The 18,692-nt window shown below is 42.6% G+C and overlaps 1 protein-coding gene across 5 annotated transcripts in view; it reads right to left on the bottom strand.

Annotated features, from left to right (window-relative positions):
• phldb2b (pleckstrin homology-like domain, family B, member 2b) overlaps positions 1–18,692 on the bottom strand; it is a 77,622-nt gene that overhangs the window by 56,376 nt on the left and 2,554 nt on the right. For all 5 annotated transcript variants that reach the window (XM_060899717.1, XM_060899721.1, XM_060899720.1 and 2 more), the window contains exons 2-3: positions 7,550–7,618; positions 6,004–6,127 (exon numbers count right to left, since the gene is read on the bottom strand). In XM_060899717.1, coding sequence (XP_060755700.1) covers positions 6,004–6,127; positions 7,550–7,618 — 193 coding nt within the window. The remainder of the gene's footprint in view (positions 1–6,003; positions 6,128–7,549; positions 7,619–18,692) is intronic.

The raw sequence follows: 18,692 nt of genomic DNA, 5'->3' as shown, positions 1-18,692 counted from the left end.
GTTTTCCAGATCGTATGACAAATCCTTCTTTCCCAGACTGTAGGGGTCGATTCCATTGCACAGAGCAATCTTCTGAATATATCTAAAGGCAGCAGTGGCTTCTAGATTACGAGCGTACTCTGATAAGTTATCGCTAGTTGTTTGCACTACGGCAGCCGTTTTGGTTTGCTCGACCACCAGCAGTTTTACTGGAAGTGAAATCGCTAAGAAAAGTCATGTGGCTGAAACCCAAGAATTGCCCTGTATTTAGTGCCATCCATCTTTCCTTCAGTCCTGACCAGCTTTCCTGTCCCTGCAGATCAAAAATATCCCCACAGCATGATGCTGCCACCACCATGCTTCACTATAGGAATGGTGTTCTCAGGGTGTTGGGTTTGCGCCACACATGGCATTTCCCATGATGGCCAAAAAGATCAATTTTAGTTTCATTTGACCACAGAATCTTCTTCCATGTGTTTGGGGAGTCTGCCACATGCTGTTGGGCAAACTCCAAACGTGTTTTCTTAAGCAATGACTTTTTTTCTGGCCACTCTTCCATAAAGCCCTGCCCATTCTGTGGAGTGTATGGCTTAAAGTGGTCCTATGGACAGATACTCCCATCTCTGCTGTGGAGCTCTGCAGCTCCTTCAGTGTTGCCTTTGGTGTCGTTTTTTGCATCTCTGATTAATGCCCTCCTTGCCCGGGCGGTGTAATTTTTGGTGGGCGGGGCCTTCTCTTGTCAGGTTTGTAGTGGTGCCGTATTCTTTCCATTTTGCTATAATGGATTTAATGGTGTTCCGTGGGATATTCAAAGTTTGGGATATTTTTTTATAACCCAACCCTGATCTATACTTCTCCACAACTTTGTCTCTGACCTGTTTGGAGGCTCCTTGGTTCTCATGTTGCTTGCTTAGTAGTGTTGCAGAGTCAGGGTCCTTCCAAAACAGGTTGATTTATACAGACATCATGTGACATCATGTGACACTTTGATTGCACACAGGTGGATCTTAATCAACTAATTATGTGACTTATGAAGTGAATTGGTTGGACCAGCTCTTATTTAGGGGTTTCATATGAAAGGGGGTGAATACTTATGCACACTCCAGATTTCTGTTTTTTCATCTTAATTATTGTTTGTGTCACAATAAAACAACAATTTTCACCTTTAAAGTGGTCGGCATGTTGTGTAGATCAAATGGTGCTAACCCTCCAAAAATCCATTTTAATTCCAGCTTTTAACGCGACAAAACAGGAAAAACACCAAGGGGGATGAATACTTTTGCAAGACACTGTAGATGAAAGCCAAGCAGCTTCTGTGTGTTTGATTTTAAACCAGCTTCTCTGTGTGATCTCCTTATACTCAACCTGTTTATTCAATGCAAATGAAACCCATCTAACTGTGCCGTTTCTCTGAGTCGCTGCCCGAAAGGTTTCCTTTAATTGAATTGAGGTTCTCGGTGTGGGATTTCCCAAAGCATGAAGCACTCTGTCCTGATACGGTTTAAGAGCAGAAACATGGCCGTATTTAGACAAACACTGGCAGCGATGCTGGTATTCATGCTCTGAGGAAACAGTCTGGGTGGAAACGTGGAAATGCATGAGAATCATTCAGAGTGTTAACAATAGTCTCAGCAATAATGTAGGATGTGTAAGGCAATTCTTCATCCTGGGATTAAATAAACAATAAAGGAGGGAAGGAGAGAAATAACACCCATTCAGAAATATTATCGTAATAACCTTTGCGTGATGCTGTTATAAGAAAATGATCAACATCAGGATGGTGTACTGAGGTGGAATTACTCTTACCACTACAAAAATGATTATTTTCCAGTAACAGCATATCCTGAAGTGCTTTATTCCTCTTTTCTGGTGTTTTATGCTTCTTTTATACTACAGCAATTTGCTAAAAATATAATTTTTTATTAATTACAAATGATGCCACTCATTTTATCCATTTATTGTTATAGTTAATATTATGGAACATCCATGAAACAAGTTAGTTCCTGTTCTCACGTACATTATAGCAGCTATAAACATCCTTCCCTCATCAGACTCTCTCTTTAAGTTCTTCTTTCTCTTGAAGTTAATAAAACGCAGTTTGTCATATTTGAAATAAACACAAAGAAGCATAAACTCCTCTGTCCTGAAGATGTGTGAAAGCTTTCAGAAAGTTATAGCTTTACCTCTGACCGTTACAGAGCACTGACTATGGATGAATATTATATAAACGTCTCCTTACTTTAAGAAAACTTCACTAGCTCAGTAATGAGCTGTTATGATACAAACTATAACGTATTACATAGAACAAGGGCGTTAATATAAACCTGTGATGTCCAGCTGCACTTACAAAATCATGTGAAAATGCATGAAGCAGGCGGCACGGTGGTGTAGTGGTTAGCGCTGTCGCCTCACAGCAAGAAGGTCCTGGGTTCGAGCCCCGTGGCCGGCAAGGGCCTTTCTGTGTGGAGTTTGCATGTTCTCCCCATGTCTGCGTGGGTTTCCTCCGGGTGCTCCGGTTTCCCCCACAGTCCAAAGACATGCAGGTTAGGTTAACTGGTGACTCTAAATTGAGCGTAGGTGTGAATGTGAGTGTGAATGGTTGTCTGTGTCTATGTGTCAGCCCTGTGATGACCTGGCGACTTGTCCAGGGTGTACCCCGCCTTTCGCCCGTAGTCAGCTGGGATAGGCTCCAGCTTGCCTGCGACCCTGTAGAACAGGATAAAGCGGCTACAGATAATGCGATGAGATGAATGCATGAAGCATAACTCCTGATGAATAAATGTCCAAATGTCACGTTAGACATTCACGTGATTTTTTTTTCTGTATGTGCTACTTTGCAGCCTGACAAAATTGGAAATTAATGTCGATTTTAAAAAAAAAGTAAAAATGGCCAGCATGCGTTTTTGTTGCCTTTGACTCTATTATCACAAACGCAGGGAAGGAAGTGAGGTCATCGTCTTGTCCTGCTCTGTTGAGTCATTTCCTGTCTGTGTCTCCTGTAGAGAAGTTTGAGGTGAAGAGGGAAAAAGTGTACCTGTCACATGTGAAATTAAAACTCAACTGAATCCTCCTCTCTGTCTCTATAAAAAGACTCGACTCCACCCTGATTCTGTGTCAACGGAACCAACTCCGCCCAGCGTGCATGATGGGAAAATGAACATCAGAAAGGTGACCTGTTCACCCTCCTTCCTCTCAGATAACCTTAATGCCATGTTCATCCTCCCCCAGGCCTGCAGTCTGCACTAACAATAGCCGTCACGTGTATCCTCTCGCCCACAGAGTCGCTCACACAGGACTGACAGAACAACACACATGGTCTGATTTATTCACAGCTCAGAATCGAACATGTACACCGTTCACCAAGATACACAAAGCTGCCCAGTGCTTGGACCCCTTTCGATAGGAGGTGCTAAAAGGAGGCATGAAAGATTTCAGTTCATTCCTCTGGAGCCATTTTGTGAAAGCTAAGAACCTTTCATTATCCAACAAACCTTAAAAGATTGCTTGTAGATCCCTTGTCTCAGCAACTTCCTGAGGCTGTGTCCCAAATCACATCCTACTACACTACCATCGAGTGCATTAAATTATAGAGGTGATTAGTGAGGAGTATTAGCTAACTAGCTGTTAGAAGCTTTTTCAGTTGTCATGACAATTTAGCGCTGCCATGGGCTTCAAAACGATGATGATGTAAACACTTAAAGAATTTAGAGCCCTTAACGGTTCTTTCTTTCATCCATCTCAGGGAACGCCTTAAAGTAGAAAGTGTATTCATATCAGAAAGGGTCCTATGGTGTTTAAACAGTATCATTAACCGACAGCATGAGGGCGGCTGATGCGAGTGTGTGGAACAATGTGAGCGAGGGTGATTATTAACAAAGAGTGCAAGCTGAAGTGAAGTGAGTGTGCTTCCCTTCTTCCGTTCTGTAAAAGCTGAGCGGTGACATGAGGCGGCATGGTGCTCGCGAGACTTGGGGCGGGGATAAGAGGATTGTTCCCACGGCTATGATCAGTCAGCCTCAAACAATCCCCTTTCTTTTAGAACTTCATCTCATCAATGCTGCCCACTTAGAGACTTCTCGTCACTAGAGCTGGTGACTTTTTAGACTGCTTTATCAACTTTAATTAAAACAACAGCTTCGTCACAAACCTAGTGACCTCCTGAGCAGATGCTAGTGAACTTGATACGGTTCACAGCTCACATCACAGCTGCGTGATACAAGACATAGGAGTTGAGAGAGCAGATTCACTTGACTTTAGTGTGTAAAGCCTTACAGTGTGACACTTGTGACCAATCACTGAGCACCACTTTTTCCCAATGACCAATCACTGAGCACCAATATTCACCACAACCAAACACTGAGTGTCACTTTTTCCCAATAACCAATCACTGAGCACTATTGTTCATCACGACCAATCACTATTACCTAGAGCCAACATAGCTCTAGGGGTCATAGGGACACACAAACTGCTCCACCACGATAAGGTGGTGATCCCTTTGGAGCAGAATGACCAATCACTGAGCACTATTATTCACCATGACCAATTACTGAACACCACTGTTTCCCAACAACCAATCACTGAGTACTATTGTTCACCATGACCAATCACTGAGCACCACTGTTTCCCAATGACCAACCACTGAGCACCACTTTTTCCCAATAACTGAGTACTATTATCCACCTCGACCAATCACTGAGTGTCACTTTTTCCCCAATAACCAATCACTGAGCACTATTACTCATCACAGCCAATCACTGAGCACCACTTTTTCCCAATAATCAATCACTGAGCACTATTATTCACCACGACTGTCAGATTACAGGCACTCACGGATGTATGTAAAGGGGAGAGCGGGGATGCAAACAGGAAGCGTAGACAAATCGGTGAGCAAACTCGTAGTCAAAGCCAGGCAAGGGTCAGTTGATCGGCGGACAGAATCAATGAGCACAATTTCCCAATGACCAATCACTGAGCACCACTGTTTCCCAACAACCAATCACTGAGCACAATTGTTCACCATGACCAATCACTGAGCACCACTTTTCCCCAGTAACCAATCACTGAGCACCATTTTTTCCCAATAATCAATCACTGAGCACTATTATTCACCACGACTGTCAGATTACAGGCACTCACGGATGTATGTGCAGGGGAGAGCGGGGATGCAAACAGGAAGCGTAGACAAATCGGTGAGCAAACTCGTAGTCCAAGCCAGGCAAGGGTCAGTCGATCGGCGGACAGAATCAATGAGCACAATTTCCCAATGACCAACCACTGAGCACCACTGTTTCCCAATAACCAATCACTGAGCACTATTATTCACCATGACCAAACATTGAGCACCGCTGTTTCCCAATAACCAATCACTGAGCACTATTATTCACCACGACCAATCATTGAGCCCCATTGTTTCCCAATAACCAATCACTGAGCACTATTATTCACTATGACCAATCACTGAGCACCATTTCCCCCAGTACACAATCACTGAGCACTGTTGTTCACCATGACCAATCACTGAGCACCACTGATTCCCACCAACCAATCACTGAGCACCACTATTTGTCCCACACTCACACTTCTTTCTTCTTTTCACTCTGTTTTAAACTCTCTCCTTGGAGAAATATGAATAAAAGCACGTTTGTGGTGCCATGATCAAAGATGATCTTTCCATAAGAAATGATAATTATTGATTTTCTATTCTGATAAAGCTCTATTTTATTATATTCAAAGTGAAGATCTTCCTTCTGCATGTACTCTCATTTGTAATTTGATATCCCAGTGATCATGATGAATAAATGAATATGCACGTTAGTTGGCTTTTTTGAGCGTTCTCTAGCTATTTACGCTCCTTGGAAAAGATTTGCCAACACTGGATCAAAGTACTGAAAGGATCCAAAATGGCAGAGTGAGGCTCTGTACACTCAGTTCACTGCTCCATGTTTTAATATCCAACAAAGCATTACAAAGTCACGTGAATCATGTGTTAATGAATCACATGTGACTGGTCTGTAAGGGACATACCTTCCTTCAGAGGGAGTACGGTGATGGCCACACTCAGCCGGCCGCTCCCCAGACTGACCAGGTGGGGCGCGGTACTCTGAAGCTTCAGTCCTTTCCCCGTGTCAATCAGGTCCAAAGGTGAACTCTGTACATCACAAAATATCTCCACTTAAATCCCACATGAGCATCGTCACGATTCCTGCTGAAAACTGATTAGAAGAGATTTCTAATGGCTCTTAATGAGTTTGAATGTTTTTCTGTTTGTCTGTAATTATAATTTCGTGGCGTTCTAATGGTTACTGATGGAGTATCTAAGTTTATTTTGACAGAAATAATCTACCTATGACTGAAAATTCTTTTGGGTTCCAGGGATATTTAAAGGCAGGGTACGTCATTTTGAAGAAATCAGTAAGAGTAAGCTAGATTTTGAAAGAAACTGAAAAATCCCACCCTCTCAATTGAACCCTCCATCCAAAGCCACACCTCCAAAACACACGAACGCGCACTGCCTGACTACTGCTGGATGACTAGTCCACGAGAGAGAGAGAGAGAGAGAGAGAGAGAGAGAGAGAGAGAAAGTGCTGGGGGAGGAGCTTAGCATGATGTTGTCATATCTACCGACATCATCTCTCATTCACATGTAAGAAGACACGAAACATTATCATAATGAATATAAACACTGAACATAGCTAGTGTTAGTACTCACAGCTGTCGACTAGCACGCTAGCTTTAGCAATACGTGGAAGACTCCACGCACAATAAGTGCATGGGCAGAAAGTGCACATGTAGACAGGCAGGTCTGTAAATGCCACAAACAGGGTTTTTTTTTTTTAATTTTTTAAAATTTTTATTTGATTTAGTCATTGCTGTCGAAATGTAAAGAGAATTTCAATAAATATAATGAAAAATACTTCTAAAAAATTTACCTAACCTGCCTTTAATGATAACCAGAAAATCTCTGGAATCTGAAGGACGCCATTAAACCAATCCTCATTAAGGTCCTTTATGTAATGGTAACCATTTGAGATTTTCAAATACTGTACTTTTTTCTAGCAGGGTTGAGTCAAGTTTCATCCCTTTATTTTTCTTGAACAATTTCTATTTGCATATTAGACAGCCTGAAGCCTGCGATTGGCTGAGGTGTGGATTATCAAAGTATTTTTTTTTTATTTCAGTCTCTCATCTGCATCAAAAATTCATACTATACTATATTATTATAATGTACTATTTATTATGGTAGTGTGTAATTTGGGACGTAGTGTCAGGCAGTGAACAGTTTATGCTAGTGCTCCAGTTTGTTAATTAGCAATTAGCTCGTTAAGGATTTCGCAGTTACAGCAAAGCTTCACTAATTAGTTATTATGCTTGTATTTTGCTGCACCAGTATGTGGTTTTGAACAGTGTTTGGATCACATTGTGAATTTTACTTAAGAACAGTTTCAGAATGATTTTTGTTGACTTTTTAGAAATTTGCATCATGGGTGGGGAATATTAGGGTGGAGACGCCTACAGCTGAATGTAATTACGGTTTTTACAGTCGGAGAAATAATAAGAGCTCTGAACTCACCTTAGGGGGTGTGAGGTTCTGGTCTGACTCTGGCTGCAATGTGTTTTCAGACCTGTCTCTCTCGGCATCCTAAAGGACGAACACACACACACACACTGTATGACCTACATGCTGAATGTCCATCCCTCAACATCTGAGTTATTCTGGAGCAACACTGTGAGAAACCTGATAAGCGTGAAGGATTGGTGATTACTCCTAAACTACTGAAACACATGAGAACTTCCATGTTAGCAAACATAAACGCATTAAGACTGGACACACAATTGCTCTCAGATGCACAGATACACACAGTGGATTGTGCGTATGAAGAAAGTTCTGAAGGAGTCGAAGGCGCCGATGCCGAGAGTGGGAGGAACATGCAGGAATGTTCTGAGCCTACAATTTCCCACGAGTCACTGAGAGTTCTTGGCATGCATGACCAGTGGAGGAACGGTGAGAATGGACACGCTATAGGAGATGGAGCTGGAGGCAGAACGGTACCTCCTACACACTCATGAAGAGATTCAGGAAGTCAAATCAGGAATATATTAAACATTTTCTCCAACACAGCTTCACTTATAGCTTTAGCTCAAACAGAATTGAAAGTATAAGTTATGAATATTTCATCTATTCATATTTTCAATTTTTTTCCCCAAGTAAGTTTGATAAAAAGATTCAGCCTTCAGGTTGTGCAGAAGTTTGTCCTCCTGTCCCTCCATACCCATCGTTGTGCCTCGTGTCACCTCTGTTTCCTCTGATTGAGTGCTCATTTCCCACATGAGCTCACTGCTGGTTTACTCTGCACTCCTTATTCCCTCTAATCTGCTTCCCCTTATCACGCCAAACACAACACACATATTTCAGGCCTGAGAAAACAAAAACACAGGTTCTGTCTGCAGAAAGCAGGTCAGGAGGTCCAGACACTATTTGCTCACCTCTGTTTACCTGACCCACTTTCTGACCTTGTCAAGACCTCTTTTAGCACGAACCCTCCTACTCTCGCTCCTCTACCCCTCATCTGTAAGGCAGGCGGGCGTGTTCGGACAGGACTGAGGCAGCATTCTGGCATGGGAGTCACTCAGGTATGTTGGCCCCAGGACACAAACACCGCTGCAAGACGGATTCCGTAACGCCACTTCTGAAGCTGATTAGACCCTTGGAGGAGATGAGCTCTGGATGAAATGATGAAATCAGCTTCTGGTGATAATCAGTTTAATTCTGTATCTTGATTCGTCAGAATGTGATGTGCTGATTCAATTTCTCAAACAGCAGTTCTGATAGTGGTGCAGCTACAAGCCACAGGTTTATATTAATGCACTCGTTCTAATATGTTATCATTTCTATAGTAACAGCTCAATCACAGGGGCATAAACAGATTTCTGTAAGGATACCTGTATTTAATGCTGATGGAAGGAGTCTCCAGTGTCAGCACTTTGTAACAGTCAGAGGTAAAGTTGTAATTTTAAGTTTCTGAAATATTCTCAGTCACATGACAAGCTCTGTTTTTTTTGTCTCATTAACTTAATTGTTGATACGGTTGTGGTCAGAAGTTTACCTACAGTGACATGAATGTCATCTTGGATATGAATGTCATGGCAATATTTGTCTCATCTCATCTCATTATCTGCAGCCACTTTATCCTGTTCTACAGAGTCGCAGGCAAGCTGGAGCCTATCCCAGCTGACTACGGGCGAAAGGCGGGGTACACCCTGGACAAGTCGCCAGGTCATCACAGGGCTGACACATAGACACAGACAACCATTCACACTCACATTCACACCTACGGTCAATTTAGAGTCACCAGTTAACCTAACCTGCATGTCTTTGGACTGTGGGGGAAACCGGAGCACCCGGAGGAAACCCACGCGGACACGGGGAGAACATGCAAACTCCGCACAGAAAGGCCCTCGCCGGCCACGGGGCTCGAACCCGGACCTTCTTGCTGTGAGGCGACAGCGCTAACCACTACACCACCGTGCCGCCGCAATATTTGTGCTTTCAGTAACTTCTTTGAATTGTTCGTTTTCTGTGGCAGAACGATTGTACAGCATACAGCTTTAATTTAAAAAAAAAAAACACACTAGAATTTGGTGCACAAGTTTTAATTTTCTTTGGGTTTTCTGAAATCAACACAGGGTCAAAATTATACATACAGCCTCAAAAATTTACATACACTCACTTAGATTATTAATTCAGAGGTGCTGACACTTCCAAAATGTCTCTTATCTTGCCAAGGCTGAGGTCTCTTAATGTCCTGTTAGTAATCATGATTGACTACAGCTGGTAGCTTCTCTGTGCCTTCATAAAAAGGGTTTGTTTACAGCACTCACTGGATTGACCAACACACAATACAATGGGAGCTCAAGGAGCTCAGTGCAGGACTTCAAAGTCCAAGGAGCTCAGTGCAGATCTGAGAAAAAGGATCGCAGATGTACACAACTCCAGAATGTCTCTTGGAGCCATTTCTAAACAACTGCAAATTCCAAGATCAGTTCAAGCAATTGTATCCAAGTTATTGTGAGGTGTAGTCACTTTGCCAAGCCACTTTGCTTCAAGAAAACCCAAACTGTCACCCTCAGCTGAAAGGAAATTGGTTTGGATGGTCAGGAACAACCTGGGATCCACCATGGCACAGCCCTTCCATGAACTGGAAGCTGATGGATCACTGTCTACAGTTCAGTGAGTTTTACATCCCCATGGACTAAGAGGCTGCTCCAAACCCTGCTCCAAAATTGACACCTTCAAACTTAACTAAAGTTTGAAGCTGACCACACGGACAAAGAAAAAGCCTTCTGGAGGAAAGCTGTATGGTCAGATGAGACAAAGGCTGAGTTGTTTGGCCACAGTGACCACCATGTACAGAGGCACACTGTACCAGCTGGTGGTGGTGGTAGGAACCACCACCACCAGCTGGTACAGTGTGGCTCCTACCACCACCACCAGCTGGTACTCTGGGGCTGTTTTGCTGCCAGTGGAACTGGTTCATTGCACAAAGTGGATGGAATAATGAAGAAGGAGGACTACCTCAGAATTCTTCAGCATAAACCATCAGAAACTTGAACACGACTTGGGACTTACAACAGGACAGGTAACCCAAACACGCATCAGAGCTGGTTATGGAGGATAAAGTAGGCTAATATTGAGCTTAAAACAAGTCCTGACTTCAACCCTATTGAAAATATATGGATCATGTTAAAAGTCGAGTCCATGCCAAGAAAAAAAAATACAAATTTAATTGAACTCTACCAATTTTACCATGAAGAGTCGTGAAATATCCAACCAGAATTCTGCCAGAAGCTTGTTCATGGTAAACAAAAATGTTTGGTCAAGGTGAATCTTGCGAAGAGACATTTTACCCAAATATTAGGTGTGCTGTATGTAAAATTTTGAGCCTATGTTGATTTCAGAAAACCCAAAGAAAATTACAACTTGTGCATCAAATTCTAGTGTTTTTTTTATTAAAGCTGTATGTTGTACAATCATTCTGCCACAGAAAAAGAACAGTTCAAAGAAATGACTGAAAGCCCAAATATTGCCATGACATTCATGTCACTGTATGTAAACTTCTGACCACAACTGTATATCGCTGTGGTATAAGAGGAATAAACCACTATGGGATGTCCAGTTATAGGAAAATAATCAACTTCAGGGTGGTAAAAGTAACTCCACTTCAACACACCAACACAAATAACAGCGCACATAAAATTTATTAAAGAATGACAGCACATAATATTTTATCAATTTATAGTTATGTTTAACTTTGTTGTGAAATGTCCATGAAACAAGTTAAAGAGGTAGCTTTTGGTTCGAATCCAAGCAACATTCTGTTTCCCATCAGCCACGGAAGTTGCAGGGAGTGTTGGAGAGTCAGAGGAAACCTTGATTTTGACAGCAGATAAAATGATCAAAAGTGTGCATGTGGAGACTCCCTCTTTATGATTAGAATGTTAGGGAATAAAATCTGAGATGAACAGCATTATTCTGAGCTCACATGAAGTGCCAAGGCCTGTGGGTTTCAAAGAGTTGGAGGGTTTAAACTGGGAACCTGTCTGTCAACTAACCGCCATGTTTTCATTCCTCATCTAACACAAACAGTGGATTAAAGTGGAGGTTCTCCCTTTAATTCCACCATTGCCCAGAGTACAGGTTTATTTCTGAACATAATCTGACTATTCAAATATCAGACTCAATATTTAAACGTCTGCAGTAATATTCTGGATATTTATTGTAGCCTTTTATTCCTGAACAGAACAGTTTTATTAAAATTGTCATGAGATTCAAGTCGTCATTATTGTGACACGTTTAGAAAACAAGGTCAAATCTAGAACCTTAATAAGGTTCTACAGTCGTCTTGTCTGTATGTCGGAAACACTTAAGAGTTCTGTGAGGAATTCACCAACACCGCTATTGTCAAGTTCAAGACCAGGACTAGCCAAGATCGAGTCCAAATGAAGACGAAACCGAAAATAATAAAATCCTTTTCAAGACCAAATCTTTACTTCAACTCGTCATCTTCATTCCTGCATCGCACCTGTGAGTCGGCTGTTTGTTGAAGGAGTTACTTCTTCGTATGGAAAACTTTGCGCATGAGGAAAAAAAAAGACAGACAGACAATGTAAAAATTATTTATATAAGACCATCTTTATGCAGCCTTTAGCTATATAAAGAAGCTTTTGAAGAACCCTAAATGTGCTTGTTTTTGAGTTACTGAAGTTTGGATTCATCCATTATACGGTACATAACTGCTTATCCTGTACAGGGTCACGAGCAAGCTGGAGCCTATCCCAGCTAATTACGGGCGAGAAGCGGGGTACATCCTGGACAAGTCACCAGATCATCGCAGGGCTGACACATAGAAACAAACAACCATTCACACTCACATTCACACCTACAGTCAATTTAGAGTCACCAGGTAACCTAACCTGCATGTCTTTGGACTGTGGAGGAAACCGGAGCACCCGGAGGAAACCCACGCGGACACGGGGAGAACATGCAAACTCCGCACAGAAAGGCCCCCGTCGGCCACTGGACTCAAACCCAGACCCTTCTTGCTGTGAGGTGACAGTGCTAACCACTACACCACCGTGCCGCTAGTGTCCCTGTGATTGACAGTGGAATGCCCCTCCCTTTTGGTCTCTTGGCTCCCTGCGACAGATGACTGAAGAATAGACCTCTAGTGTTCTCCACTACCTGAAGTTATAGCTCGGCGGTAGTATTGAGCGGCCATTGCCGGGGGTTCGCGAGGGGGGTGTCCCCCCCTCGCACAAGAAAATTTTGAAATAAGAAACCCCTCAGATGCCATTTCCTGGCATCTAAGTTGCATGTTATTTATTTCGCAAGTAGCTGCTTTTGTGCAAAATCTTCTGACACTGGGAGCTGACTTTACATTTATTTTGTCACTCCATTACTGAAATGTTTATTGAATAGAATATCTTTGTTTTTAGTTGAATTCTACACAAAATTACCTTTCATTTGATGTGCAGTATGTGTCTCTTCTTTCCACCGTACTCCTTTCGGAGGTCTGAGGCAATCGGAACCACTTAACTGACACGCACTCCTCTGTTGCCGCACTACACATGCGTAGTGACAAGTGAGCGAGCAAGCGTTAAGGGCCTCTGATTATCTCAGGATAGAAGAAAGCAGAGCCCGGGGAAGAAGACAACACTCCCAATATATGTTATTGTTTTTTCGAAAAATAATAAGTGTCATGGGGTGATAACTGTACTTGTGAAGTCGACCACATTTTGAGCAGCCATGACTAATGTAAACCTTTTCAAGCGATACTCGGTGTGAATGGTACAATTCAGAATCTTCACTAGGCTTAGTGCCAGAAGATTTAGAATCAGGATCTTTCCGTTTCAGCCAACCAAACAAAGACATTATAAGAGTTGAGAATGATAGCCAAGTGATGAAAGATAACCTATGCTAACGCTTAATGAAGATGAAGCAGATCCGATCTGACCTACATAATGTGCATCACTCTACGTAGTCGTTATCATCGTGACCACTGGGACCAGGTTAAAGTGGAAAAAAACGTTACAGAAGATAGATAATTCGGCAAGTCGGCGTTCGACTATATGCCCGCGCGACATTGAAACATGTTGAACCTATTGTAAAGTAAAGCGCATCAACGATCTGTGATCAGAGAATTACTTTGGTGTTTGTATTTGGTGTTTGTATTGGTGTGGTTTTTTTTTTACTTTTCTTTGAAGTAAATTTTTATTTTTTTTGACTGGGCGGCCAAAAATTAAGGCTCGGCGGCGCATTTATGAGTCGGCGGTAATAGCTCTTCTAGCCGTTATGACTCGGTGGGCCGCTGAGTCATTAACGATAGTGGAGAACACTGGACCTCCATTGGAGTACTGTGGTCACACGGTTTGAAATAGCTAAACAAATGCCTCCACGCCTTATGTATGGATTAACCGTATTCATGAACTACAAAGTCTGAGATAAAGCTCAAAATGGTACCGTACATTATTGTGCAGCTGATGGCTACAATAACAATTCAGCTGATAGTAGTCTATCATTTCATTCTTTTCCGAGCGATAAAACACTTCAGGAGGTAAGAAATTATTAAATGTACAAACAAATTTGCATTGTTTGGTAGTTGTGTGCGCTGTAGCATTGAAACCTTTGTTTACTACACTTTGAAAGATGATTTGCGATAGTAATCATGGACACTTTTGTCATTTTATCAAGTTTTTTTTTTGTCTAAATTGTATCACTGGCTGCACTAGTAGAACTATCCTTGACTTGCAAGTGACGTCAAAGCAAAATAGAAACCCAGATGTCGGCCATGTTGGTGGAGATACGAATACGGGGTCAAGCGACATTCCATACAAAACATAGTCACGTGTGCACAACTTTGTTTTTCCACTGCTTTAAGCGTTCTTTTAGCTCTGCCATATCTTTGTGCTGTATATGGTTGTGGTCACAACAGTACTTGTGACTGTAGCACGTTCCGATTGTTTAGAATTCCGTCCGTGATTCGGAAAGAAGGCGAGGAAACTCCGAAGTTTAGTACGGAGAGGAGACGAGCACGGCTGAACAACATCGGCAGGGCTGATCTAGCAGACGCTAAAACCAAAACAGCTCATGTTTGCAGTAATCATTTTATCTCAGATGAGATTCAAAAGCTTTCTCAATATCATGGAAGAATTTTATTTCGCGTTGCTAGAATTTTGCTATAAAATGAGCGTTCTCTCTTGTCGTGGTTCACTCGGTCATTGTTATAATTTTAACACGTGTATTTCCATTTTGCTTCTAGGAGCGCCAGCAAAATTATACAATAGAAACAATCCAGACTGGGCACCCACTCAGAACACGAGCTATGTTTCGTCCAAGGTCGGACTTGATTCTTCGGCAGCCGAACCAGATAGAACGTGATATCTGGGTACTCGATGGTCAGTAGAAGCATCTTATCTTCAGAAAAGTCTGACTTTTTTTAAATAATATGGGTCAAAACCACACATCTCTACAGTATCTTCTCTTTGTATCGAATCTTCGCTCAAGCGTTCAAATTGTGGTAATACTGAGAAAATTCAGCATTGTTTACAGACACGCTTTCAGCAGCTGCCATCCTAGTTGTTGTGTGTATCCACCATCATGGCGGACGCTCATGACGTAGCACATTTTGATCACATGGTTGCAAGTCATCTATTAGCGACCGCCATTTTGGATTTGTGTTTACCCATTTCATATCACGTGATCTTGAGTCTGAGGTCGTCTATTTTCAGGTTTCGAATTTGGAACTTGCGATCTCCCGATGATTGAGCAACTACCTTTCCGGGAGCCACAATGTGATAAGTTGAACCACTCCGCTTCATGGACCCCAGTTTGAGAACCATTTATTAAAAAATACACTTTCACTCTTTCCAGGTCAAGCATTAGTCCTGACTTAAATCTGCGTTTAAGGATGACTAATTGAAGTTTGACGTCTTCTGATGAGCGTCTCCGTGTTCTCTCTGTACTGGCCATCATGGCTACGTCCCAAATGCCAACCTGTGCCGTATGTGACAAAGCTCTCATTGTGTCTAGCCTCCTCGTGGTCATCATTAGCGCTCCTCTGAAATATGACGACACAAACCAGCCCTCTGCGTCTCCCACACACTTTCTCTCTCTTTCTTTGGCTATGTCAGGACCTTCACGCACACAGCCGTCTTTCTGTTCTTCGCCTGCCTCCTGCTCACACCATTATAGCAAGACAAAAAGCAAACGACTCACATTCCTTCAAGTCAAACACTTTGGAAATATAATCCTAATCACCACAGAATGCTGAGAACCGAATATTAATTTGACACACGTTATAACAGCTTTATAATGAAATGTTCTCCGCCGTGAGACTGACCTGCTCTTCTGGATGTTAGCGCTTAATATATTTTCAGTGTAAACGACTGAAACAGACGAGGAAGTGTTTTCACAGGTGTGGGCGATTAGCAGAATGGCATTCCTGATGATTTAAGAGCCTTTTGAGAAGCAAAATTGGCTTCAAACATACACAAACACATCATAGTTTTTGTTTTCATGATGTGAGTGTATTATATCACATACCTGTCGTAGATTAAATATTTGAGATGTTGAATCACTTCGCATTTCAAAAGCAAACTCATGAAGACAGGAAGAAAGTGTGTTATGCATATAAGGAATAGAAGACTTTTTTCTTTTTCTTTTTTTTTACACACACAATCTGGGCGGCATGGTGGTGTAGTGGTTAGCGCTGTCGCCTCACAGCAAGAAGGTCCTGGGTTCGAGCCCTGGGGCTGGCGAGGGCCTTTCTGTGTGGAGTTTGCATGTTCTCCCCGTGTCCGCGTGGGTTTCCTCCGGGTGCTCCAGTTTCCCCCACAGTACAAAGACATGCAGGTTAGGTTAACTGGTGACTCTAAATTGACCGTAGGTGTGAATGTGAGTGTGAATGGTTGTCTGTGTCTATGTGTCAGCCCTGTGATGACCTGGCGACTTGTCCAGGGTGTACCCCGCCTTTCGCCCGTAGTCAGCTGGGATAGGCTCCAGCTTGCCTGCGACCCTGTAGAAGGATAAAGCGGCTAGAGATAATGAGATGAGATGAGTATTGAAACACAAAAAGCTGAACCTTGGCCATAGGTGGGAATGTGCACACAAAGTTGGGCTTAAAATTTTTGGTCATACTTAAATAAGCTATATTAATATATTTCTTATTAATTTATTTCTTATCTATGTTTCTTATTAGTAATAGAACATTCGTCAGGGCCTGTTATCTGACAAATATTCTCTACCTGTCTTGCCCTCTTTGAAACCCTGTCTCCTCAGTATATTGTTCTCCGTCTTTTTTTTTTTATTATTCACAAGTTCAAGTTCTTTGATATTACAGGTGACCATGCTTTATTTACTTTAACTGAGCAATTACATACCCATCTCATCTCATCTCATTATCTGTAGCCGCTTTATCCTGTTCTACAGGGTCGCAGGCAAGCTGGAGCCTATCCCAGCTGACTACGGGCGAAAGGCGGGGTACACCCTGGACAAGTCGCCAGGTCATCACAGGGCTGACACATGGACACAGACAACCATTCACACTCACATTCACACCTACGGTCAATTTAGAGTCACCAGTTAACCTAACCTGCATGTCTTTGGACTGTGGGGGAAACCGGAGCACCCGGAGGAAACCCACGCGGACACGGGGAGAACATGCAAACTCCACACAGAAAGGCCCTCGCTGCAATTACATACATCATAAATAATTAAAAATAAATACCCTGTAAATAAACAATAGGTATGGTGGCTAATGGCTCTTCTTGCATTTGTAATATTACCTCTTACTTGCTTTATTTTACATTTCCAGTATGGCTTCAAATAAAGTCATAAAGTATGATAACATACAGTAAACAAACTAAAAATGCGCCTTAATAACTGTGTGCTAAGGAGGTGCTCTCCCGTGCTGCTTGTTGGGGAAGATAGAGGCTGTGGCACGGCAGTAGGCCTATAATGATTTAGCATGCCTAGTACACAGCTCGATATGGCATTAAATATTCTCACAACACTTACTGTATAGGCTAAAACGATTAAGAAACTTTATACAAGTTCATAATTACGCCAGTAACACCACACATTGGCGTGCATATGTACAAACCTGTCTGAGACACCCGTCTTCAACTCGGATACCTTCTTCTCTCTCCTCTTCCTCTAAATTTGACGGTAGGCAATTATCCAACTTCCGGCGAGTGCAGCATCATTAGATGCGTCACCTACCATAGGGGAGTGTGTACAGAAGGGAACACCTCTCTGCCTGTTTAGCCATGCGTAAGGCGTAATTGATCGATCGCAAGTGGTTGGCGCGACGCAATGGGTAGCCTAGATTAGATAGATAAACTAGATTTTTTTTCTAGCGTGAGAAATCGGAGGTATGGCGTGAGTGTGTGAAGACAATCAAATGCGTGTGTCTCACGCTCATTGCGTGAGAGTTGGCAGCCCAGTGTGACCATCTACAAACCCACAATAAAATATCGGTTGTCACTGTGAGAGTGTTTAGTGCTCCATGTGATTGTTTCTCTTGTCCTTCATGATATAATCTCTCTCTCTCTCCAGCATCCTGTGTCATTTTTATCTTTAAAAAAATATGCTGGAATTTAACACAAACAATTTCAGGTCATGCCAAGGCTTGTGCCAAAGACTTGACCTATCTTCTGGTATGCAGGGGCATCAAACAAAGCTGTACAGTCATCACTCTGTTTACACCCTCAGCCCTGCTCTTACAAACAAAAGGCTCCTGAAACCCCTGGAGAACTTTTAGAGGTTCCTCAAGTTGTCTCAGAAAACAAGAAAAGAATAAAGAACCACTAAACATTTGTCTAGTGAAAGCCTTCCTGATTTATGATTTACATAATGGAAGGGCAGCACGGTGGTGTGGTGGTTAGCACTGTTGCCTCACAGCAAGAAGGTTCTGGGTTTGAACCCAGCGACTGACGGGGGTCTTTCTGTGTGGAGTTTGCATGTTCTCCTTGTGTTTGTGTGGGTTTCCCCCACAGTCCAAAGATATGCGGTTAGGTTAACATGGGGTGGCCTTGGGCCCTTGAGTGAGGCACCTGCTCCCTGGGTGCTGTAGCATAGCTGCCCACTGCTCTGGGTGTGTGTGTGCTCATTGCTCACTTGACTGTGTGCATGTGTGTGTTCACTGCTTCAGACAGGT

Source organism: Neoarius graeffei, chromosome 19, assembly GCF_027579695.1.
Source record: "Neoarius graeffei isolate fNeoGra1 chromosome 19, fNeoGra1.pri, whole genome shotgun sequence".
Lineage (NCBI taxonomy): Eukaryota > Metazoa > Chordata > Actinopteri > Siluriformes > Ariidae > Neoarius > Neoarius graeffei.
This window is presented reverse-complemented; position numbering and strand designations above follow the sequence as displayed.